We start from the raw sequence: 27,322 nt of genomic DNA, 5'->3' as shown, positions 1-27,322 counted from the left end.
GAGTTTATGACAGTGTTAAACAGAGCATAGGAGATATTTAAGTCATACGGTAAGCAAAAATCCTCATAGCACAGCCAACCTCCAATACCATTTAGAAAATGTCTTATAGACCAAATGCTTTTCTACCCAGCGATGCAAATACAGAATTATTTTATGTATCACATATCTTTTGTTCCAGATAGGAGTTTGGTGGGGAGTAAAATTGTGCGTGTACTTAAGTTTCCAGCGCAACAATACATGTTTGTGAAAGGAAGCTAGCTTCAAAGGGACTTTATCAGCCCTAGCTTTTGCTCTAGAAAGTCTTCGAATAAACTTCTCAATCTAACAGCACAAGAGAACTAACAGTGCATCTCTGCAGCCAGGGTCCTGGCAGTGCAGGTCTAGGTCCTGGCAGTGCAGGTCTGGGTCCTGGCAGTGCAGGTCTGGGTCCTGATAGTGCAGGTCTGGGTCCTTACAGTGCAGCTTTGGGTCCTGACAGTGCATCTCTGGGTCCTGGCAGTGGAGGTCTGGGTCCTTACAGTGCAGCTTTGGGTCCTGGAAGTGCAGGTCTGCATCCAGACATCTCTTGTTTAGACAACTGTCACTGGTTGATCTGGGACAACAATGAATCTGAAGCACTTTGGACCACCTGCAGATGAGATCTTACATAGAACAAAGTCTATCACACTCTCTCACTTCACTGTCCTCATCTACTAGGAGAGGATGGCAGACCCTTCCGATTCCTAGGATCCACTGTTACTAATAACGTGAGGTGGTCTCATACTTTTTGGACGAAGGACGAGAAGAAACCAGACTTCCTGCTCTAACTTAGCAAGTACAACCTTCCAAAGGAGCTGCTGGTCATCTTCTGCACTGCTATATTTCACTCAATTTTGTAAACATTCATCGCTTTGCTTTTTGGCTCATCTAAAAAACAGTACAGATCCAAAATCAAACAAGCTATGAAGTCTGTAGAGGATGATCGAGGCTGACCTTCCCTCAGTCCATGACCTGTACAAGTCTAAAGTTAAAAAAGGGCAACTAACCGCTCACATCCTGGTCACTGGCTGATTAGATTTTTGCTTTCAGGGAAGCATTTCGGAGCTCTAATGTCAGAAACAAGCAGGCAGGGAGTTAGGGTCTTTACTCGGGCTGTGTCTCTGATGAACGTCATGAACACCTCTCAGCCAGGTTGTATATGGTTGGAAAAAGTAAGCCTTTTGCACAACTACAACCTCCATTTCCTCGTTTATTTATAAAAAGATGGGCTGCAAACACAATTTCACTTGCAGCTCTTTTCTTATCTTGTCCTTTTTTATTCCTTATAGTGTTTTTTTCTACATGCAATGCCTGCTTTTGACTGTTAATTATTATGTGAAACCAAAGTCTCATTCCTTGTTTGTATAGCTGAACTCTAAATAAAGTTGATTGTGAGACGAGGATCTTATTAATGTAATGGTCATATAGATTTTGTTCTTTCTCCAGTCTTAACGTCAGAGTCAAAAAAACAATCTAAAGTTTGATTTTTCTCTAAAAGTGGGATTAAGCCACCATAATTTTAAGGTGTTAAAAAATTAAATAATTTCACCATGGGTGGCAGTTTATGTGAATTGTGCTGTACACTGATAGAAAAGAAATTTTTACCTATGATGTGGTTTTTTTTTTTATATGTACAGCACATTGGAAACATTTGTTGTTGTTAAATGGGCTACATACATAAAGACAATTGGATATTATGTCCCAATAAAAAGAATTTAAAAAACAAACGAATAGAAATGTATATTGCAAACAAGCTAAATGACTTTGTAAATCGCTGGCTAATTAGTTTGGGGCCTGTTTTAATTCAGAATCAATCCACAAAATCCCCAAGAGGTTGACAGCTTAAATGAGAGGGCAAAAAATAATAGTGCTATAAATGGGAGACTCCCATTTAGAATGACTGAAAAGTAAGGTCGCTTGGTAGCTGGGGAGCCTAGGTAAGCTAAACTCATTACTGGTTTTACCTTTTTTAACCAAAGCCTCAACATAGACAAAAGCTGTACAGTTTGTTTATGCAAAACACACTAATGCAACCCTATCTCTAACTTCTGTATACATTAAGCGCAGTGCTCAATACCTCTGCTCCCATCCCTTTGGAGCATTATGCAGAAGCTGAATTCCTAAAGCACTTCATCTTCCAGCAAAGTAGACAATTGTGCATGCTTGTTAGGTTTGAGTCTGTTTTTGCTCTGGAGTCTGTGTAAAAGAACATGCAGTGGAGACACTACAAGGCTGTTTTATTATTCATACTTGTGTGGATCCTCTTTCAGTCCGGGGACACCTGACTCACAAGCTCTTTGGAGATCTCTCCCTTTCTGTTACCTAAATGCAATATCTTTCAACAATAAACAGAAAGCACTTCTCATCAAATCCATACCGGGTAAAGCATTGCGTTTTCACGCAGGAATAGTTAGTTTTTTATGTTTAAATCATCCACATGACCTCCCTCTTCATCCACGCAAATAAATTGACAGAGACACACAAGTGGTCACTTTTATTGCCCTAATGTGCTTTTTAATGGCCTTCCTCCCTCTTCATATTGACGTCATTTCCATTAGGCTGTACCTCTGGGCCTTTTTAGTGGAGGCTGGAGCACCGAACTCCAGGCTAAGAGTCCTTCGCCTACAGTTCATTTTCGGCTGATAAACTCACTGGTTTCTCAAGTCTGTCAGATGCGGTTACCGGGGCAATCAGCTCAGCCTCTCCAAATACAGCCATGACTATCAATCCCTGAGTGAGCGAGTGAACCCTGTGAACTGTGTGTCAGAAGGTAAAAGCTTTCTCTCTCCATAAACCTTACCTGGGTCTTACTTCCAGTCACAGAGATCAACTATCAACACTGGTTATTTGTGTTAATAGCTTAGCTGACCCAGGACTATATCTGGATCTGGTGCCACAGATAATAAGCCTTGCAGGCTAATATGAGGAGATAAGACTTCACATCTGATCAGCATCAGAGTCATAACTCACCAGGTTTCCTCCAGCCTCAGTGTATCTTGTAATGGTGACATCATCAAGTACCCCAGGAGCTGACCTCGTTCTGACCCAGTATTCAACAGTGAAGTATTATCAACACCCTGGAATCTCCACTGACTTTGCCTTTTCGTTTTTGTAAATACAGAATCGGGGTCAAGAATAGTCCAAGAAAAACATAGGGTATCCCAACTTTTCAGGGGAAAACAACTTGCAGTGAATGAGTAGAAATATGGCAAATTAAGATGGAGCTCCTTTTTCCTGCAGGCAAAAGTTCAGACTAAAATTATGACGAAAATATTTCATCAGTTGCCTTAGTAATATATGAAAAATAGATGAAAACTAATTGAGAATGATAAGAACAAGGACAAAAATAACAGCTTCTTTTGCTTTGTACTCTAAATTTGAATTCTCTGAGTTACTTGTTCGAGGTGCAAAAGGAATACAAGTCAGATTTCCATCTGGGAAAACAGGAGGGTTCTGTATATATCGCTGCCTGCATATATATTAGTTTCAGCTAGGGTCTAACCTTACTGTGGTTATTCCCCCGTCACCCATTTTAACACTTAGGATACACTGAAATATTGTAATATTTGTGACAATACATTTTTTGTACAGATCAAAGAGAACTGTTGGACTTTGAAAATATGTCAATTTCATTATTTTCAATTACATTTTGAACTAGATTGACATCTTAAATAAGATCTAAAATGTAAATTTAGGTAAAAGAAGCAGAGGGGAACACTAACTAAATGTAGGGAAATGGAAAAGGGAGGGGGGAAAGGTAGAGTAACAGAGGAAAAGAGGACAGAATGTTGTTCTGATAAATACATGAGACGAAGTGTTTCCAGGAATTCTGCAACAGCTCCAATCCATCAGCAGATCATTCACATGCATGAATAATGAATGTGCTTGAAGGTTCATATTTGACAGATGAATTTGGTCAAACAGGTCAAACCAGCAGCGCATGACTGCATTTAATTGATGCTAGAATGAATCCACCAAATATGGGTTACAAACTGAATTTTAAACCGGGCACTTCTTTGTAAGACTGAGAATTATTTTAAGCAATCATGACTAAAAGAATAAGCCAAAATTTAAGACTCATTGTCTACTTGTATTATCAGAGTCTTTGCACGCACCGTATATCTCTCAAGCATCACCCACACAATCTGGCTGACATATTTTTAGCTTGGCCACTGTATGCCATTGGGTGTGTGAGTGACTTTCCATTCTCCTTCAGCCTGCTTTGCTACATAGATTAAAAAAGCAATGGATGTGTGCCTTTTGCTCATTGGTAGAGTGAATTAAAAAGCCTGTCTACTTAAATCTAAATTGCTGTTTGACACGAAACGTTGCTACAAGCAGATGGATGTCAAAAGATACAGGGAGTGAGAGTGTGAGTGACTCGAGGTCAGCGGGGCATGAAGGAAAGTACTAGACATCAGAGGAATGGGTTTTCAACCAGTCCATCTGTCCATCCAGAACACACAGGCCAGTCATTAGCCAGACTCCAGCTGTTACGTATAAGCCTCCAGGTTATAGAAATGCTCATTTAGAACTTCTCACATAACACATAGAGGCAAGGAAAACATGCTGCTGCAAGCAGTGGTGCTTTTTTTTTAAGGATGCTTCCCTGGGTGAGCCCCACCTTCTCTACTCGGAGTATAATTTAAAACATTAACTTGAAAACAATTCTTTAAGATGGAAAAACAAAGAGACTTTAACTGTTTTTAGAAAAAATTAGCATCTACTTGAAGAAGCACTTAGTCATTTGTATTTAGCAATTAGTAATTAGATAATTCAATTATCAAGGCTGCACTTTAAAAAATTAAATAGTCCAGAGAGCTGTACTTAACGAAATTTCCTTCTGTTTACAGTTGTGTGTACAAAATAAAATCTGTCCAAAGTTTAAGTCTAATTTCTGGGTTGTGCCGTTCGCCCTACAGGACCTTTTGAAAAAAGCACTGTCATAAATATTGCCTGAGGTCTACAGCTACAGCACTGTTGCTCTCAAAGCAGCTACAAGACTTATATGAAGAAGAAACGGCTGGATAGAAGTGGGTCATAGAGTATCTATCAATCCATCCATTCGTCTATAAAAAAAAAAAAAAGGAATATGTGTGTTGGCCGACATTTTTGGCATGTATTGTGTTTTTTTTTTCTTGTATTGCGATATGCCTACAAAGCCATGTGTTTGTTAATTCATTGGTGCATTCAGAAGCCATACCTTGGGATGAAGCATGCGCTTAGCTGCTCCCTGCACCTGCTATCCATTGCTATTGTTTTATTTCTATTATTGTTATTTTTTTACTATCAATGAATGTTTTTGTTATCTTTATATCATTTTTTTCATATAAATGGGGGTAGAGAAATGCAAGAATTGGCTTTGAAAATTAGCCCTAAAAATATCCGCATACACTGTAAAGACTTCAAACATACATTATATATATATATGTATATACCATAGACCATCATTGGGAACGAGTGCTCTAGTGGGGACCAATATCTGGTCCCCACTGTATACAAATGGTGATTTAGTTTAGGTGTTTGCCTCGGTTGAGTGGAGGTTTTTGAGGAAACAAATGCAGAAATCAGGAGGCAGAGGCTTGTCTTTCAGATTTTTAAATTAGTCAACTGAGGCAAAATCCAAATATCCAAAATCCAAAGAACCGAAAGACTGTGAAAACATCAGGGAAAAACTCAGGTTTAGGATTTGGGTTAGGTAAGAAACCGTAATGGTTAGTTTAGATGAGCTTTATTGATCTCACAGAGGAGAAATTCTCTGGTCACATATTGGCATAGTAATTAAAGAAGGTGCAAACAAGGAGGAAAAGGTGCATTAGGAAAAAAATAAAAAATAAAAATAAATAAAAAGAATAAAAATAAGAAATAAAAAAAAAAATAGAAGGGACTAACAGGTTTAGGGTAAGGGCCATGGTTAGGCTGTAGAACTCCCCAATGGAAAAGTGAAAACAGACGTGCACGTGTGTCTTTCTTAAAAGCTTTTTTTTTTGGTTATCATGAATTTGCAGTCTAAAATTCAGATATTAGGTTTTCAGCTTCACTTGAAAATATTCACCTGGGCAACGCTTCATCCCAGCCTGATACAGTATATTAGTTTAAATAAGCCTTTAGTAGCACACATTTAACCAAGCACATCTACTTCTGAAAGCACAAAGCGCTGCTCAGAGAAAGATTACATCCTTTACACAAAGCCAGAAGCATGTGACTTTATTAATAAAATCTAGGACTTATTTCTTCCCAAGTACTGGTTTTTCATCTGCAAGACTAAATCTGAAACATAATTTGTTTAAACATTGGGAAAGCAACCATTCTATGTGTATGGCCATGCATGTAGTGTTTTGAGTAATTATTCATCACTTGTTTAAATGTTCTTACATTTCAACATAAGAATTGCAGATTATTTAAATTGGATCTCTGCAATTGGTCTTGCATTTCTTTGAGGTGAAAATACACAATTCAATTCCTTATGAGAAGTGAAAACTGTGGCTTGTAATTGTATTTAGAGCCTCTTAGTCAAAATGGCTTGGTACACTCTTTTAGTGTATAATATCTAGAGATAATTTTTTACACTCTCATCTTTGTAAAAATAACTCCCCATTAGATACAGAGGCAGATATCCAGTGTTGTGAAAGACTCTCAATTGGATTTAGGTCTAGACCTTTCTAAAAAAAAAAAAAAAAAAAAAAAGAAAATCAATGCTTTTATCTAAAGCATCACATTATAGCTCTTGCTAAATGTGTAGGATCATAGACATGCTGGTAGGTGAATTTTTGCTCCAGTGTCCAGTGCTCTCATCCTGCTATTCATTGCATATTTCTCCCATGGCTAGGTTTCAAAGCGGGCTTCATGTTTACATTGTTTTAGCTTGCGCCAGAAATAGAATTTGCACTTAGCACCAAACAATTAACTGTATTTATGGTTTCATCTGATCAGAGGACATTTTTCAAAATGCTTGCTGTGGGGGCTAGCTGTTTTTTTTTTAGATGCCCCTTCCAACCAGTTTAAGTGTTGGAAGACAGAGGAACTAAGGGATGGTGCACAAAGGAGCATTTCCAACAATCCTTTCTCCCACAAACTGGTAGTGTCATGATTCTGCCTTTTCTGGTATGTTTGGTTCTGTTTAAGTTTTCTTATTGGGTTTTCAGTTACACTTTGGTTCATGTCATTCTGTGTTTTCTAGGACATTGGTTTAATGTCCATTTTGTTTCATTCCTTTTATTTTCTGGTTGTATTCGAACACTGTTGTGTTTCTTGTTTACTCTCTGTTGCCCCCTTGTGCCAGTCTACTTTCCCCTTGCTCCCTTCTAGATCCTTGAGTCCACACCTTCTTCCAATCAATTGCTTACTCCATCCATTGTTCTGTTTTGCATTTACATTCCTCCTCTGCAGTTATTGTAGGATTATCTCCATTCCATCATTCCTTAGGTTTATTCCTCCCTAGTGTCTCCTAGTTTTTGGTTCTGTTTGGTTTGTCAATTAGTTTTTGATCAAAGCTTGTGTATTTTAACTTTTTCATTAAATTTGGCAAGAAAGTATATTCAGTTCTGCATCTGGGTCCTCAACAAGTATCCACTAACTGTGACAGGTAGTCACAGGTAGTCGCTTCTCACAACAAATTCATCAAGTGTTTTCATCCCTATTAATTGTTGTTTCTACATTACTTGTCAATAGACAGTTTCTTTTATTTTATTGACCATTAGTACAAGTTATACTATTTCCCACAATTCTTTATCAAGTCATACAGGCACAATCCACCTAACAGATTACAACATGATACATTTTTTTCTCTAAATATACTCTTTCTAAAACATGCTAATGTACACTTCTTTATATAAACTTTAGCTGCCTCCGTCTATGCATTTGGCTCCCAAACAAAGGTACAGTCCTGGCAGTACTATCCAGTCAGAATGTACCTTTCAGAGTTTAGCCTGAAACGTAAGAATTTCTTTGGACCAGATCTCCACTTTCAACCCGCCTTGGAGACGGATTGTTGCTGCAGACCATTTGAAGGACCTTTATAGAGGGAAAATTGCATTCCTTGCTGCCCTGGGAATTACTGGCCCTTTTGAGGACATTGAGTGGAATCAACAATCTACCTAAGCTCAGCTCCTCAATCAACCTCCCCCACCCCAACTGATTTTCATACCTGCTCCTCCCTATGTAGTTTTGGTCTACACTGTAAAAGCTCCAAACATCTCCAGCTATCCATCTATAAACAAAGTTGTTGATGGTAGCAGCAAAGCTGATATTTTGATATTTCTCTACAGGATGGAGTCACAGCAAAACAGGAACAAACCAGATGAAGCTAATATAAAAAAGTAGAGAGAGATGATGTTAGAGAATTGAACTAACAAATACTGCTGAATAGGACAATAGAGATAGAATGAAGCAGAATGATGAAAAGGGTCCCTACCATATGTCCTTCAGCAGTCTAAGCATAAAACAGTATAACAATAACAGACAGCTCAGAACAACCTGAGCTTTGTCCAACTCTGCTTCCCATTCTACTTTTAGAAATTGTAAGAACCACTTGTAAACCGGCTGGTTGAGAACAAAGTGCTCTGTTAGGAACATAAGGAACAATCCTATCTCTGATGTAAAATGGTGTTTAGCCATTTATGGCTTTATATGTGAGAAGGAGGATTTAAAATTCTATTCTCGATTTAACAGGAACCCAATAAAGGGAAGCTAGGATAGGAGGATTTACAATGTTGGTATTGTTAGGAAAGTGGATTTCTATACTCCTCCAGATAGCAGGGAAAATAATTTAATCCTCAGACAGGATAGGGAGGAAAAAAGATGACTTCTTTTTGATAATGTCTGCAGCTAACTGAGCAAAGAAAAACTGAAACATACACAGAAACATTTGAGGTCTGGTGATATTTCTCTTTACACATTCTGAAAAGGGGGGATCTCACTCACTCAGAATGTCATTAAATTGTTAATTTGTGTCCATAAAATAATTAAAAAAGGAAGACACTAATATGGACAAATACATAGGTTTGTTTTATCTAGAGGGACATATTCCAATAATTCTGTTGAAGAATTATTGAGCATGGCTTACAGCTGATTAAAGTCTAAACTTCCATATCTCAGAATTGTTCTTATAAATAAGATAAAGAAAAAATATTTCTCAAACATAAATAATTGTGCACTGAAAAGTGTACCCAAAGACTAAATAGTATTTAACCAAATTACTTTTTAAATAAACTCCTTTTCCACAAATGACTGAATAAGTGTAACATGGAGAAAATCAGCTCGTGGTTCTTCTAGTCTTAAGAAAACCCAGGTTGGTATAACAACAACCTTGTGCTTTGCTGTTTTTCATTTTCCTTTAAAAAAACCTCAAAGAATTTTTGTAGCCCATATCCTGGATATGGCTGTATTTGGTGAAACTCTTGACTTTAGCAGCACTTCTTAGACAAAACTCTTGAATTGCATTTGCTTGACCACAGCTCAGCATAATGACAGTCAGTTGTTAAAAACTACACTGTATTGAGCCCATTTCTCTGTCTGTCAAGCAGCAGCATTGCGGGTGAAATTTCTTTTTTCAACATTTTACCTCCTTTTTTGCACAACCTGTCTGCTTGAGCTTTAAGAGTCAGCGGTATAAAAACACCAAATTTTTACAGTTACAGACCTGAGCCCTGGTTTAGGCATGTGTATCTGTGTTTCACGTTTTCCCTACTATTATTCAAGGGGTGCACCCTAGCAACGAGAACCCCCACCTCCCCAACAATATGGCATGTAATAATTGCAATGTCATTGAATTTATTAGTCTTCCAAAATAATGGCAGATCACCATTTGAGCTAATTCTGTCCCTCCGATCATCAACTTCCTGCTCACTCTAATGAAACAGCACACTTGAGCAGTGCTGGAATAAAACACTCTTCATACTCTGGCACCAATGCAGACTCACAATGAATGATGTGCACTTGCAAGCAGGTAAACACATACCCTCCCACCAGCAGTAACCTTTGAAGGGATGGCTGCAGTTGCCATAAGGGCTTTCAGAATATATGGCTACGCTGTCAAAGTATTTTTTTTCCCCCTACCTTGTAAAACTCAGGACCGCCTAGTATAGCTGCAGGTGGTTCAGTTCAATGTAAGACTGAATCAGGGGTATTTTGCATATCAAGGAGGGGTAAGAACATCCTCTTCCAATATAAAAAAGAAAAAAAAGGAACAAAGTAACAGCTGCAGAACATATTAGCAAAGATGCTAAAATGAAAAAAAAAAGAAAGGAATGGTTCAGAGAAGAATAATTTTGAATTGTTTATCTTTAGCCAGGATTCTGTCCTTAGCGGCATCCCCTCCCACTCCAGTTAGGCTATCGAAAAGCCCTGCTTCTCAATAATATGATTCAATTTATTACATTTGAATGCAGCACTGTGTTAACAGCCATCTTCTTTAGCAATAACCCTTTGCTGCTCACCTTGCTGAGGATGTTGATGTGTGTCCATTGGAAGTCAGCTTGATTAAGTTAGAGCCTATCATAACATAATTTTTTATTTAAAAAGAATATATTTTCTCTCTTAAGTCATCCAATATTAAAAGTTTCAGAGACACGGAATTTTGAATTTCATTAGGAATAACTAACATGAAAATACATATATTTTTTCATGTATTATGATTTACTAAGATCTTGCAGTATAAGGGATCTTTAACCTGAAATCTACACAATACAAATACTTTTTCATTATTTTCCCTCAAGCATTGCAGACAGACCCTCCAAATAGAGTCAATTATATCTCTATGATGTGGGCCATGTATTACACTTTAATAATAGGGGTGACTAATTACCTACTTGAATCCCTCCCACCTCTTCTGCAAGCCTCAATCATTATCGCTCACTGACCTCAAATCACAGATTGTGCTCAGAATAAGAGTTTGAAGCGGTTAGGAAAATTAGCAGCCACCCTGTGAATTCTCATTATGTAGCAACAAATGTTATTCTATTATTGCAAGCATGTATATATAAGCAAGCAAAAGCTTTGGACTCCTTATGTTTATGTTTGAGTTTTTCACTTAATTATGCTAAAATGCTATTGTAGTATTAATATGATGATCTTATTTATCAATTGGGCCAATATATCCAACCCAACCTGGCTCCTAATGAAAAAAGTAAATACTCCTAAACGTATCCACTGGTTTTCCCATCTGCCATCAAAGTTTAGTGCCAACAGACAATGGTCTCACCTAGGAGCAGGTTTACATTTCTTTGCGAAACCATTTTAACCTCTAACTTGGTACTTTTATGTCATAGCAGCTCCATCTGGCCTGGCACTTTGTTTAGCTGTAATACCATCCTGGAGGGAGTATAAGCTGGGCTACTGCTGTCCACAACAAATTTGGATAAATTTGGGTCTGTTTTTGAGTGTTTTAACCTGTTTTTCTTCTCAACATAGCTCATGGCCTAAATTTTTACTTTGCATCTCAAAATTTCTGACATGAAACTGGCTTAGTGATCATCTGCTTAATTGTTTATATCCTAGACAGAGCCACCTGTGGACCATTTCATTCTCTAACACACAAAGTATTTATGGATCAGTGCTTTTCTGTTTCTTTTCTGCTGCTGTATCCTTGAATTCCCAATTGGCCTTGGAGGCCTCAGAGGGCCACTCACAGTGACCCTGGTTCGCCTGAAAGTTTCTTCCTGCTTAAAGGAAGTTCTTTTTCCATTCCTTTGTAGCTGCAATCTCACTCCATGTGAGGGATTGCTGTGGAGTCTATCACACAATGCAAGTGATTATCCAATGTCCATCTAGGGAGTGGAAAACCCTGCAAAGTGAATGACTTGATGCAATAGCTGTGTTTTCTTGCATAAAAAATTACTTAATCTGACTGTATAATATGATTGAACTTTTCTCTAAAGTGCCTAAAATATTATATCTAGAGTTTGTTTTTTGTCATTTAGAGTTTAACCAGAGCACTTTGGATAATTGTTGTGCTCTGTAACAACAGGTGCCCTACTACTATACCAGTAGATGTTGCAATTACCACCTACTGCAAAGATAACTTTTTTCTCAGTTTGTGAAAATTGCACTACAAAGAATCTGAGCCAACTAGTTGATAATACAGAATATTATCCATAGTACACCTCTAAAAGGTATCCTTTCTCAAAGAGCTATGAACCAAAGTCAAAAATAAAATGTAAAAATAATAAAGTTGAGTATGAAAGAAAAAAATATTGATGTCAAAGTTGTCTTTGTTTGCTAATTGATCGCCCCGTCCCACAAAGAATGAACACTGAGAGCGTATTGGGGAAAAATAAACTCCTTTGTCCCAATTAAGGGCTAAAAAAAATCAGTAAAATTGCTTTTCACATGTTTACATTTACACATCCTAGACCTATTATGACATTGATTGATAAAAGCACATATACAATAAAAGTGCACATGCTGTTTCTTTGCACCATTGTTGAAGATCTGCATCATACAAACACATTTACATGCGTTTTAAGACATGCATACTGCAGCATTTGAAGATCAAGCCTTAATATTGCAAAAATACAACTGCTGCTTAAAATTGTGTAAAAAGCAGAAGTTATGAAACTGACCGGATAAGACAAATAACAGATAAATCAATGTTCTGTTTTTAAGCCAAGCCTTTACTACTGCTTTTAAAAACAGCCTGACAAAACATGATCAACGGTATAAAGTAACAACGTGCATTTATTTCATTTCTGGACGTAAGTACTTTTTTGATTATATTTAGATTACTTGACTTTAACTTTCACTCCACTACATTTCAAACTCCAAAAAAAAAAAAATATATATATAATCATAATAATGATTGAGCAAATTATATTTCAGATTTTGTTTAAATCTAAATTATTTTCTGATCCTAATAAGTTATACTGATCAAGAAAGTATTTGTATAGACTAATAAAGATGTAATAGTGAAATCCTAAACAAATAGTAGTATACTTCAAAATTCTTCTTGATTAATTTATGATTAGTTAACTATTTAAAAGGAGATATGATGTGTTTAACTAAGAATACCCAGGAGTTTTTTTTATTCTAAGGAGTACAAAATAATATTTTGAAGCAAACCACTGCCTCCAAAAAGATTTAGATTATTGATTACTGCTTTGCTGAAGGCCCACACTTTCCAATGTCTTCTGAATGGGTTGATTATAGAATGGTAATGTCGCTGTGAGATATTTTTGGTAAGCTGAAGACAAAATCAAAGCGGCAAGTTGAAAATAACCCATCAATCTACTCATCCTGTCATATTTCTTGGTTATTTTTATTCTTTATTGAGTTTTAACCATTCCTTCTCTCTTCATCTCTCTCAACATTTCTCCATAAGCTGATTATTTCTTCTCTTGAGATTGGGTTTCCAGATTGTAAAGATAAACCAAGGGACCGAGGAATATTCAGCAGTTCAGTCAGATTTTAAATAGGCAGTGCAACCTCAGGAAAACAGAGGCTGTTGGGCCTCAGATTTCCACATCAACAGAGTTAGAGGATGGAATGAAAACTGCAGTTGTATTATCTATATCTATATTGTCTATAAGTGTATTGGTCTGCACTTTTTTCAAAAAATATATATACATGTGAACAGGTCTTCAGCTTAGTTCATTGACATTTACATTAGATTTTTTTGATAGACACATTGTCTGCTGTTAGAGCCTGCTGGAACAAATTATTTTATGAAGACAGGTAAAATATTTCCAAATGAAAGAATTTCTGCTTTAACCTAAACCTTATTCAAAGTAGACAGTTAGATGTACTCCCAATGGAGTTGAACGTTAATACTTTCATTTTACACATTTCTTATTAAATAGGTGCCAACATTGTGTTCAAGATGTTGTCTCTTTATTTCGAATCAATCTATAAAAACATCAAATAATGTGTTGGTTGTAATAATAGTAATAACATCATGACTCTTTTACGAATGAGCACCAATAAGCATTTTATCTTGAAGGAAGCTTACATTTTTGCTGTAGGATTTGAGACTGATAAGATATAAGATGAGCTTGATAGTGTTTTTTATATGTACAAATAATCTTAATGTATTCTTTAACATCAGTGATGGGACTAACAGCGTTACTAACGCCGTTACCTTGTTTTAGTAACGAGTAATCTAACTAATTACTTTGACTGTAACTATAACGCAGTTACCATTGCAGACACCCCGTTACTGCGNTATGTCATAGCAGCTCCATCTGGCCTGGTACTTTGTTTAGCTGTAATACCATCCTGGAGGGAGTATAAGCTGGGCTACTGCTGTCCACAACAAATCTGGATAAATTTGGGTCTGTTTTTGAGTGTTTTAACCTGTTTTTCTTCTCAACATAGCTCATGGCCTAAATTTTTACTTTGCATCTCATAATTTCTGACATGAAACTGGCTTAGTGATCATCTGCTTAATTGTTTATATCCTAGACAGAGCCACCTGTGGACCATTTCATTCTCTAACACACAAAGTATTTATGGATCAGTGCTTTTCTGTTTCTTTTCTGCTGCTGTATCCTTGAATTCCCAATTGGCCTTGGAGGCCTCAGAGGGCCACTCACAGTGACCCTGGTTCGCCTGAAAGTTTCTTCCTGCTTAAATGAAGTTCTTTTTCCATTCCTTTGTAGCTGCAATCTCACTCCATGTGAGGGATTGCTGTGGAGTCTATCACACAATGCAAGTGATTATCCAATGTCCATCTAGGGAGTGGAAAACCCTGCAAAGTGAATGACTTGATGCAATAGCTGTGTTTTCTTGCATAAAAAATTACTTAATCTGACTGTATAATATGATTGAACTTTTCTCTAAAGTGCCTAAAATATTATATCTAGAGTTTGTTTTTTGTCATTTAGAGTTTAACCAGAGCACTTTGGATAATTGTTGTGCTCTGTAACAACAGGTGCCCTACTACTATACCAGTAGATGCTGCAATTACCACCTACTGCAAAGATAACTTTTTTCTCAGTTTGTGAAAATTGCACTACAAAGAATCTGAGCCAACTAGTTGATAATACAGAATATTATCCATAGTACACCTCTAAAAGGTATCCTTTCTCAAAGAGCTATGAACCAAAGTCAAAAATAAAATGTAAAAATAATAAAGTTGAGTATGAAAGAAAAAAATATTGATGTCAAAGTTGTCTTTGTTTGCTAATTGATCGCCCCGTCCCACAAAGAATGAACACTGAGAGCGTATTGGGGAAAAATAAACTCCTTTGTCCCAATTAAGGGCTAAAAAAAATCAGTAAAATTGCTTTTCACATGTTTACATTTACACATCCTAGACCTATTATGACATTGATTGATAAAAGCACATATACAATAAAAGTGCACATGCTGTTTCTTTGCACCATTGTTGAAGATCTGCATCATACAAACACATTTACATGCATTTTAAGACATGCATACTGCAGCATTTGAAGATCAAGCCTTAATATTGCAAAAATACAACTGCTGCTTAAAATTGTGTAAAAAGCAGAAGTTATGAAACTGACCGGATAAGACAAATAACAGATAAATCAATGTTCTGTTTTTAAGCCAAGCCTTTACTACTGCTTTTAAAAACAGCCTGACAAAACATGATCAACGGTATAAAGTAACAACGTGCATTTATTTCATTTCTGGACGTAAGTACTTTTTTGATTATATTTAGATTACTTGACTTTAACTTTCACTCCACTACATTTCAAACTCCAAAAAAAAAAAAATATATATATAATCATAATAATGATTGAGCAAATTATATTTCAGATTTTGTTTAAATCTAAATTATTTTCTGATCCTAATAAGTTATACTGATCAAGAAAGTATTTGTATAGACTAATAAAGATGTAATAGTGAAATCCTAAACAAATAGTAGTATACTTCAAAATTCTTCTTGATTAATTTATGATTAGTTAACTATTTAAAAGGAGATATGATGTGTTTAACTAAGAATACCCAGGAGTTTTTTTTATTCTAAGGAGTACAAAATAATATTTTGAAGCAAACCACTGCCTCCAAAAAGATTTAGATTATTGATTACTGCTTTGCTGAAGGCCCACACTTTCCAATGTCTTCTGAATGGGTTGATTATAGAATGGTAATGTCGCTGTGAGATATTTTTGGTAAGCTGAAGACAAAATCAAAGCGGCAAGTTGAAAATAACCCATCAATCTACTCATCCTGTCATATTTCTTGGTTATTTTTATTCTTTATTGAGTTTTAACCATTCCTTCTCTCTTCATCTCTCTCAACATTTCTCCATAAGCTGATTATTTCTTCTCTTGAGATTGGGTTTCCAGATTGTAAAGATAAACCAAGGGACCGAGGAATATTCAGCAGTTCAGTCAGATTTTAAATAGGCAGTGCAACCTCAGGAAAACAGAGGCTGTTGGGCCTCAGATTTCCACATCAACAGAGTTAGAGGATGGAATGAAAACTGCAGTTGTATTATCTATATCTATATTGTCTATAAGTGTATTGGTCTGCACTTTTTTCAAAAAATATATATACATGTGAACAGGTCTTCAGCTTAGTTCATTGACATTTACATTAGATTTTTTTGATAGACACATTGTCTGCTGTTAGAGCCTGCTGGAACAAATTATTTTATGAAGACAGGTAAAATATTTCCAAATGAAAGAATTTCTGCTTTAACCTAAACCTTATTCAAAGTAGACAGTTAGATTTACTCCCAATGGAGTTGAACGTTAATACTTTCATTTTACACATTTCTTATGAAATAGATGCCAACATTATGTTCATGATGTTGTCTCTTTATTTCAAATCAATGTATAAAAACATAAAATAGTGTGTTGGTTGTAATAATAGTAATAACATCATGACTCTTTTACGAATGAGCACCAATAATTTTTGATGTAGGATTTGACTCTGATAAGATATAAGATGAGCTTGTTAGTGTTTTTTATATGTAGAAATAATCTTAATTTATTCCTTAACATTGATACCTTAGGGCCCTGTCACACCTTGCCGATTTAGCCAGCATATGCCTGACATCCCAGAATCTCCTAAAACACTGGCAGATGCTGAACTTTCTATGTATTTTTTTAATTTTGGGCGTATACATAGTGTATTCATAACAAGCCCAGAACTCATGTCCAACGACAGCCTAACTTATGCATAATGCACAGCAGCGTAAAGCCCATAAAATTATTCACAAACATCACTTCATGGGCATTAAGAAGCATGAGTTAAAGTATGAGCAGCGATGCACCCGGAGGCGCCCGGTCTGCATAAAAAGATTTATTTGATCGCGGTACTAACCTGGCTGTTGTTTGCCATCCATCAAGAAAAACAATAAATAAAAAAAGAAAGAAAGAAGGTTTGCAGTCGCAGCAGATTCAGCATCATGTCTGCTAGGAAGTTTCTAAGTCATGGCCATGGGCGTGATTGCAGGGAAGATCCATCACACTCACCTTCTCGCTCACACTATGATGTGGATGAAGTCCGGAGGAGAACTGATGGTTTTCCTCCTGTGAACCCCTTTTTATACCAAAATGCTGCCAATATGCTATTATACAACAGCTGTTAGAAACACGTTCAGCAGTCCTCTATAACACGTCAGATACCTTGATATACGTTGGAAATAAGTTTTTGAAAAGGTAACTATAAGTTATGCACAAGTTAATCATAGGTTTTGGATAAGCTAGACGTCACAACCTAATAGTAACTTACACTTAATGTGTGTAAACGATCAGATAAGTTACCTGTAACTTATGGCCCGCATACTACAATACGCTGGCATACGTTGGGAAATTTTGAGCATGTTCACAACTTCTCGACGTACTTGTCGTATGTCGACGTGCTTTAGGATTTTTCGTACGTCAGGTATACACTGGTCTAAATCGTCAAGGTGTGAAAAGAGCTTTGGGGACACATTTGGAAACAATACCCTTAGAAACCCACCTTGGAAACAACAGCTTAAAAAATTAGTTGATTATGCTTTAAAGTCTTGTTCAAGTCTCGCTCCTAGATAAGCCTTTTATATGTTTTTCATTAGCAATATTCAAAGAGGTTAAAATTTTACAAAAACGGTAGGACAGTTTGTTCAACCTTCATCCTACTTTCCTTTTCTCTCAGCAAACACTGACCTGAGGTCCATATGTTCCAGCAGGGGCCCAGCAGCTGCACCTAGCACCCAGACAGTGAAGCTTATCAGAAGTAGAGTGGTGGTGAGGATTGTGCGCTGTGCTTCTGTCGATGTGTTTCTCACAGCCAGGCTAAAAGAAATAGCGCCTCTTAAACCTGAGAACAGATTGGAAACAAAGCTAATTTCAGAGCAAACAAATTGATTCATGGCAACTGTTAAACAATCATTCTAGAAACAAATTACTTATAAAAGGCTGCAAAAAGACATCTAGATAATAGCGCTATAGAAGGGAGACATTTTAGACCCGGGCCATGAATTACTTTACACTTGTTGGCCAACATATTGTTTATATTGTGTAATAAAATATCTAAAAGCAAAACATTTTCCATTGCATTTCCTTTGGGAAAAAAGAAGGGTAGGTGTTAGTTGCTTTTGTAGGTAAATTCCCCAAAAAACTGTATGATAAGGGCTTTAAAGAGAAGCGTTCTTACTTAAGTAGTAAAGTAGGTCAGGCATGCAGACGTACAGGATGGTGCATCACTTAACATCAAACATTTCTTCCCTTTCAGTCTCAAGATTACATGAAGCACTGAAATAGTACTCTCTATGATGCTTATATTAAGCTGTCTATTTATATACATTTATTTTGATCAGACTTAACAAGCTATGAGTGAAAAAATAGAAACATTTATGACTCTGAATCTATCCATTCAACCAGAACCGCACTCAGGAGCAACGGTAATAAAATATTAAAAGCTTAAAGTAGGTGCTGGCGTTTGTGCCTGTCAAACTAACTATAAAGACATTGTTTTACACTTATTCCACATGGGACATCTTCCCTCATCCTCATTGCTTAGACTGTTAGCTGCAGGCCCTGAACGATGGGATAAATCAGAGAGGAAGTTTCCTTTTTTTCAAACGTTGTGCAGAAATAAGATCACAAATCCAACCTTTATGCCTCCAGCACTCCCACTTGTAGCTATGCTAGATGCCAAAAACCAGTTAGAAGTCGGAGAAAACAGTACCTGCAAATACCATGAAGTGTTGGATGTTGCGAGATATCTTGTTCCTACGCCCCAAGTTTATAAGGAAAGACAAAGGATAGATGTTGCAGGCTCTTGAAATAAAGATAGATAGCTGTAGGAATTGAATATGGTTAAGGAAAATGTAACAAAATTCACCTGTGAAAAAAAGAACAAATGAGTTACTACATGGTTTAATGCTTCACAAATTTGCAAGGCTTTATAGTGAGTTAGCACTTAGTGGTAAAAAAAATAAAAAATAAAAAAAAACATTCAGAATACCTCTACATTAAACATGTATTCTGTAAATATTGTCAAAACGTACCGATATAAGTACAAGTTTCACAATGTTGTGTATTTTGTGTGAAACTGGTCATTTTGGTTCATAACTATTAAACATAGCTCAACTTAAATAGCTTTTAAAATGTAAAAAAATTCAACCTTTTGAAGAACAATTTTCTGTAAACATCAATATAATCTTACTGTTCATTGTCAGATTTTTTTCCCCAGAATTTATTTATTGTTTTTGACATGCTGTACTTGATCTTGACCACCAATTAATGTTGAAATCTGATTTTCACAAATGTAAGACGAAAAGCTAGCATAATAAGTAAGGTCGCTCTATGAATCCTTTTTATTTATCTTCTTATTAAACCAAAGGCTTTCTATTCTTCTAATGGTAAATGGCCTATAATTATATAGCGCTTTTTTCAAGTCGGGACACTTGAAAAAAGCGCTTTACACTACATTCAGTCATTCACCCATTCATACACACTCACACACTGATGGTGGCAAGCTACATCGTAGCCACAGCTGCCATGGGGCTCACTGACAGAAGCAGGGCTGCTCTACACTGGCGCCACCAGGCCCTCTGACCACCATCAGTAGACAATGCAGGTAAAGTGTCTTGCCCAAGGACACAACGACACTAAAAGCCGGAGCTGGATCTTCAACCGTCAACCTATCAATTTCAGGGCAAAATTGTACATCCGACGCCACTGTCTTCCCAATAATAGGTACATTTAAAGCAATTTAAGTAAATTTTTACAATTTATTCTAAAAAAAATATCCTTTTTTTTTTACCCTATCAAGAACAGTAATAATAGCCTTTTGGGCAGCTAATATTATCTGTTCATTTAATATGTATAAAATTACAAATTTTAGGGATTTCAGGCCAGTCTGAATCAAAAGACCATGGGAAATTTTTGGCTGACAGTGGAAAGACAGCGTCATATTACACATGGATATGAGTCTAATAAGGGCGGAAAGGCTGGTCTATAAAGAGAAAAAAATACTTGGCAAAAATGTCCAAGGCAAAAAAGGTGGGAGGTAAAAATTTTGAGAGCACCATCCCAACTGAAACATATAGTAGTGGCAACATCATGTTGTGTTGGTATGCATAAAAAAAAAAAGAAAGAAAAAAAGAATACATGTTTCAACGCAAAACAAATAATTTAAAATCATTTCAAAGGTCTAGTCTGATTTAATGAGAGACACTTTTTACACAACGTATGAAAACACTATACAATATTAATATCATATAATAATACAATATCTAAACATTGTGTGTTTATAATATAAACAACACAGTGTGGCCTCTTACTGAATCATGAAACCAATCAGGTGCTGCCAGCTGTCCCTGCTCTAGACATCCACTTTGATGTTGCACACAGGATGGGAGAGAATGCTAAGTGTCCAGAGTAGTAATACGGAAAATGATAGGTGGGCATTTATTAGTGCTACAGCTGCCATTTTTTGACACATATAATGTGTTCTATCACATTTTTGGTAAAAACTGCAATTGCCATCTCCTGACAGTGATTGAAATTCTGGTTTATACCATCACATCTGCAGTTTTGCCATTAAGAGGACACAGCTAAATGTGTTTTCAAACAGTTTAATCTTTGATGTATGAGCACCATTTATGCAGACAGGTAACCTTGTTTTAGATTCAGGGGGAATAGAATTTAATCTTTCTCAAGGGAAAGTCAAATGTGATACAAGAAATAAAAACAGCACCAATATCTACAGCAGGGAAGGCTAATATGACAGAGCTATTACTAAAACAGAGTTCCCTCGCATCCTGCAGTCAATATTAAATCTTATGAACCCTATGGAATTTAAAAAGCAATATCCTGCTCCCAAAAGCAGCCATCTCTTTTCTTCAAAGGCCTTTGAGCTATTTGAATGGAGGTAATTAAGCACTCTTCTCAGCTCCATTTCCAATAAAGTCAATCTCCATTCTCACCGGCTAAGGCTGGAAGCTGCAGCGATTAAAATCTACTGAATAGCCAAAGAGCGATTAACATGGGGTGAATGACTCTGGTTATTTCGATTTTATAGATACGTTTACGGCCCTTCAAGATGACTCTGACTTCCATTTCTTTCTGTTTGTACAACTGGGCCAGTTTTGCGGGGGAAGCGGATTGGGAGATCTTGTGTGGATGTTAATATGCTGGACGGTTAAACTCATTTTGCACGTTTTCCTCCCCACAAGCTGCTGAGGAAAAAAAACAGTGCACTGAGAAAGGAATCTGCTCAGTCCATGTTTCTGTGGCCCCTTTGACCCTGACCTGGACGATGAACTATAACAATAATTACTGACAGTCTGAGCAGTGGACTGTGAAAGAACAACTCCTTGGAGAGCAGCCACTTACAGTAAGCCTGTTTTCTGGCATAAACTACTTTAATGTCAGCTCCAAAGAAAGGATGGCTTTGCAATGGACAGCCATTCAGCAAAAAAACCTGACAAACTACAACAGCAGTGTGAAGTATGAAACTTATTTTATGATATTTAAAATTTGCCAAACTGGCTTTTTTCACTGTAAACATTAGGTTTTTAAACAGGTCTAAACACTTTAGCAGTTGACCAAATAAAATAGTTAACTGGGTAAGCAAACAGCCTCCCAGGGTTCCCAGTCATCCAGTGTTTCCCAGCATCCCAAATGCAAGGCACTTATTTCAAACTTATTGTAGCTATATCATCTAGACCAGGGGTGCCCAACCAGTCGATCGCGGTCTACCAGTCGATCGTGGGCGGAGTTTCAGGCGATCGCGAAAAGTTTTATAATGTAGACCTATTTATGGCGATGACAAAAAAAAGCTTTAAAAAACACTAATCAAATCATTGATCACGAGAGGCCAATGTGTATTTTCATAATAATAAAATGAAAAATAAAAAGTATGCAGGGAACCTTTTTTATGCATGCTGATTACTGGGCATGGTTTGCCACAGTTGCTAGGTTGTTACCAGGGACTCTAAAGTGCGAAGAGGAATCTGAAGAGATAATGAGATAATGACATCTATCACAACTGATGGGGCTCCATCTATGGTTGGGCGCACTGCTGGATTCGTTGCTCTGTTCAAGCTGTCTGAAACTTTCCCGGATTTTTGGAGCTACCGCTGCATCATTCATTAACAACAGCTGTGCGGCAATATTTTGAATATGAAGCATGTCATGTAGGTTGCGATGAAGATCGCTTGCTCTGTTCGGGCCAGGAGTTTTCAGAGGCGTTTATTCTGTGCCCAGCTCGAGAAGGCAGGTGCAGATCACACTGATCTGCTGCTGCACACCGACGTCAGGTGGCTGAGTCGTGGTAGATTCCTGAAAAGATTGTTGGAACTTTTGCACGAAATTGAAGAGTTTCTGAAACAGTCAACAACCCATTCTGCTGTATGTTGCATCTTCACATCCACATAGTTTGTACATAGTATTTTCCTATTTTTATCTGTTTTCCATCGGCCAGTTTCTCTGCCAATGCCCCGAGAAGTTTATCATTCTGAAATAGTGGACTTCCCTTCTCCTTCTTCCTGCTTTGAAGTGATCTTAGTCTTAGACAGATTTTATTTGGTTTATTTGGTATTTTGTTTACACAAGTGTAAAATAAAAAGACATTTATTTTGGAACAGCTCACTGAACAATTTCATCTTTTTTTCAAGTGCAGCCTTGAAAAGTAGTAAAAAAAATTATATATATATATATATATATAAACAGTGATATAAACATATGAACATAAACATAAATTTACAGTTGTAACGTTTTTTTCTTTTTCCATCTCTACTGAACTGTGTGTGTATCAATTGGTTTATTTAGATTTTTTGACTGCACAGCCTTTGTCTGGATATCTTGACTGCTCTTTTCTGTAGTTTTGGTGTGTCTGATGAGTGAGTGAGAGTGAGAGAGAGATATGGTGTGAAGTTCTTATGAGATTGTTAAGTTCTGTTTTTGCAACCTATTTTTTGACACAGTTGATAATTTCCTTGTTTGTTGGACCTACTGTTTATTCTCCACCTGTGCAAATAAAAAAAACAAATACTGCCCATCCCTTGTCTTTGGCTTGGTAGATCTCGGCATGCCATCAACTTCAAAAGTAGATCTTGGTTTAAAAAGTTGGGCACCCCTGATCTAGACCTATTATTGTAGACCTGTTTTCAAGACCTCTACGCAAACAGATCAACTCTTCCTATAACTCACCAGGTTAAGCCCTTCCACTAACATGGTTTAATGAGCTGTAAGACGAGGGGCTTATAAACAGAATGCTTGTATGTGTGAGACATGTCTTTCCAATACACAATGGGAAATATACTCAGGTAATGAAGAGGCTAAATATAGAAGAAGAGTTTCCATTACAAATGTGCATTATTGAAATCTGCAAATTTCAATAACGCACAGTTATGCAATTTCGGTTTTTCCATTAAATAAGAAAAGCAATTAAAATTGCACTTCAATATTTTGGTTCACACAATATCTCTGAAAGCAAATGGCAGTGACGAATGTAAACACATGCGATATATCCATATTTTAGCCACAGCTCTAGAGTATACTTCAGCTGCTTATGATCTTCTTCTTTGACATCTTTTTTCGACGAGGCGGTAGATTTTCTTTTTCAATTGGAGTGTTTCCATTTAGAGGATTTATTTTCACAATTATAATTTCTGCAGTTTGATGGTAAATGGAAACGCAGCAACTGCCTTCACAGGTCTGCCTAGAAAAATCGATGATACCACCGCAGCTGATCCAGAACGCTGCTGACCGTGTTCTCACTAAAACTAAGAAAGTGGAGCACATCACCCGAAAGTGGAGCACATCACCCGAAAGTGGAGCACATCACCCGAGTTCTTCCACATATGTTCAAGAATAGACTACCGGTAACAGAATAAATACTTCTGTTAGTCTATAAATTGCTGAATGATTTAGCACCAAAATACATTATAGACAACAATCCAGACCTCTTGGTTCTTCTGCCTCAAATCAACCCTGCATACCCACAACCAAACATGGAGAAGCAACATTTAGTTGCTAACTATGCTCCACTAATTTGGAATAAAATCCCAGAAAACTGTAAAAGTGCTTATATCCTAAACTGCTTTAAATCAAGATTTAAAAGCTTTTCTGTTTAGAGAGTTTTGATGGTGTTATCTAAACATTATAAGTTTTCATTTTTTTCATGTCATTTTATTATTAATTTTTATAATCATTTTATCACTTATTTGTATCTATTAATTATTTCATCCCCTTAATGCCACTGTAATATTTTCTCTATTGTTTCGTTTTTCATGTACAGGACTTCTTGCTACTGAAATGTGCTTTATAAATGTCTCTTCCCGTCTTGCCAAAAGCATCTCTTTTCTCTAATAAGACGTATTACTTCAAAGAATATTAGAATTATGGACTTTTTTCATAACAAATTAATTTCAAAGAAAATTTTTAATTCACTGAGCTATCAAAGGAAAACTAGCAGAAATAATTAACCATGCGTAGTTATCTGTGCTTTCTAGTTAAGATGTAATGCAGGGAATACATTTGCAGAATTTAGTGCACACCAACAGCTGAATGCCATCTGTGCTATTAACCAATTCAGTGCCTTGCAATTCGAGATTATGTTTTTTATGGGCTGTTAGGATGCTGAGGATGTCAAACTGAAAACAAGAAAGATGACGCAGCCACTGTGTACAAAAAGGGATCGGACTTTAAGTATAGCAGACGGAGTGAGATCAAACAGAGCGAGTTCTGACTGAAATCCAGAGGCTGCACAGCAGGAGGTGAAGAAATTTCATGGCATAGCAGAAAAGGATACAAATGCCCCAGAGATGAAGAGAGCTCTGAAGGCATGGTGACGAAATGTAAACCATATATATCCCATGTAGCCGAAGATGAAAATCTCCCCAAGGAAGTTGAGGACTTCAAAGAGCTGCAAATTATAAAAAAGGATTAAAAGAATCTTTAGAGAGAGGGTCAGAAAAGAGGAGAGGGCATAATTCTGACAGTGAGTGTCGCTGTTTGCTGGAAAATAATATATATATATATATATAAATATATTGTTGTTTTAAAATTTCCTGGATGCAGAGTTTATTGTCGCTATAATGCACAGTGCATCATTCAGCGGTCTTCTGCAGCTACTGTAAATGTATCAAAGTCAGCCAACATCCTTGTATCAAACAAAGTTGCTGTATAAAGCCCTCCTAAAGTAGTTTCTTTGAACAGTCTTTGCTTCAGTGTTCATTAAGATCAAATATTCAGACACCAAAAGATTTTAGTCAGAATTTTGGTGTCAGTGGTTTTCAAGTTGCAGCTTTCCTCCACAGTATGCAAGTCAGTGTGCATCATGCAGTATTCGGGCAAACGGTTGTGAAAAGGAGTGAAGGACTCCTTACAGAATTAGTTTAAATTTGAACAAACAGCACAAATCCACATTTGACGTTATTCCCTTTGAGGAAGCAGCTGCAGAAATCTGCTGCCTGAGGGCACAATGCTTTTTGCATTTTACAGCTGAGTTGTTTAGTCTTTCTTTGTTCTTGGTCAATACCCACACAGTTTGACTTGTAATATGTGGGTCATCCGAAGAAGCAAAAAATAAAATAAAAAATGGAGCAGATTAGACCAAAAAAAAAAAAACAAGACACATTTCTGTGTGCTTCTACACTTCATCTTGTCTTTCATTTATTTCTGTTAAAAGCAAATCCAATTTTGAAACTTTCCCTTATGAAACTATGTGTTACATTAGAGCTGATATCTGGAGTTTCTTACCTAAGAAAACCTTTTTTTTTCTTTTTAAATAAAGCCAGTTTTAGTTTAAATCTTTCAGAAATATCTTTCCATCTAAATCTACATTATATGCTGCAGGGAAAAGATATGTCTGACTAGCTTTTCAAATAGTCTCTTTGTACTATTTTGTTTCAGCTGGAGCTGCATATGTAAAACATGAAATAACAGATACTGGCATTCTGCCAAGTAAACACACTGTTCTGTACAAATGCGTAGCCAATCTACTATGTAGTGAGGTCTTCAATTGTGTTACCTTTTAGAAAGCTCTTATATAACAAACAGTCCGACCTTGGCGCTGATAATGTATAATAAATGCATGGATGAGACAAGGAGTACACTTTTGATTTATTTGTTCCACTGTGCAGCTAAGTATATCAGGAGCACAGGCCCTCCGTCTGTGCTGAGCTTTTTGAGCAGATAAGGTGGAGGGGTTGTCTCCCACACAGACATCCACGGGTTGACCAGAACACTAATGGCAACAGATAAATGGTTTAATGTCCATAGAGAATAAAGAGAGGACATAAAAGGGCACCTGAATAAGGAACTAAAAAAAAAAAAATGTTGCTTAAAACTATAAGTAAGATTAGCTGGAGTTATCAAATCCAAATCTACCTGTTTAGTTCTCGTCCTTCCCTCGTGTGACAAATTTAGAGTTGTGTACTTTGCTTGACTCAGGCCACAAAATAAAACTGCAACAATGCCTGAAAAACACAAAAAAAGAAAATGGTACACATTAAGTTTGAAAGCTGAATCGAACTCCTGAGATTTTTTGAGAAAACAGGTGCCAGAGAGCCTCAAGACAGTTTATTTTGTGTTTTATTTTGCACTAGGTTACACATTTGCACAGCATTCTGTGGTTTGACAAAAGTTGCAATAAGAATCAGATGGTTTTCTTGCTAAATTTATAGAATAGGAAAAGTTTTCATTTTAAGCCATTAAATATAGCCAGTTACAGCTCTGGCATGTCTTATCGGCACAAAAGAATTGAGCAGAAGGCTGCATGACAAATAAAAGACAAAAGACAGACATGATTAATATCCTCACAAGATGTCAGGTTGTAAAAACACGGAGACTTCTATTAATGTCATGCTGTATTAATGTACTAAAGATTAGATGAGAGTCCTAACTTCACCTAAAAGTCTCACTGACATATATATATATATATATATATATATATATAT

General features: G+C 36.6%; 1 protein-coding gene across 1 annotated transcript in view; it reads right to left on the bottom strand.

Annotated features, from left to right (window-relative positions):
* LOC107089133 (sodium/hydrogen exchanger 9-like) overlaps nucleotides 1–27,322 on the bottom strand; it is a gene marked incomplete at its 3' end in the record, with an annotated part of 99,264 nt that overhangs the window by 30,908 nt on the left and 41,034 nt on the right. The window contains exons 9-12 of the mRNA XM_015381725.1: nucleotides 26,754–26,842; nucleotides 25,174–25,287; nucleotides 19,099–19,210; nucleotides 18,075–18,228 (exon numbers count right to left, since the gene is read on the bottom strand). Coding sequence (XP_015237211.1) covers nucleotides 18,075–18,228; nucleotides 19,099–19,210; nucleotides 25,174–25,287; nucleotides 26,754–26,842 — 469 coding nt within the window. The remainder of the gene's footprint in view (nucleotides 1–18,074; nucleotides 18,229–19,098; nucleotides 19,211–25,173; nucleotides 25,288–26,753; nucleotides 26,843–27,322) is intronic.

Source organism: Cyprinodon variegatus, unplaced genomic scaffold (genome assembly GCF_000732505.1).
Source record: "Cyprinodon variegatus isolate N-32 unplaced genomic scaffold, C_variegatus-1.0 Scaffold240, whole genome shotgun sequence".
NCBI classification, from domain to species: Eukaryota; Metazoa; Chordata; class Actinopteri; order Cyprinodontiformes; family Cyprinodontidae; genus Cyprinodon; species Cyprinodon variegatus.
Note: the sequence above shows the minus strand (reverse complement) of the source record. Positions and strands in the feature narration are given on the sequence as shown.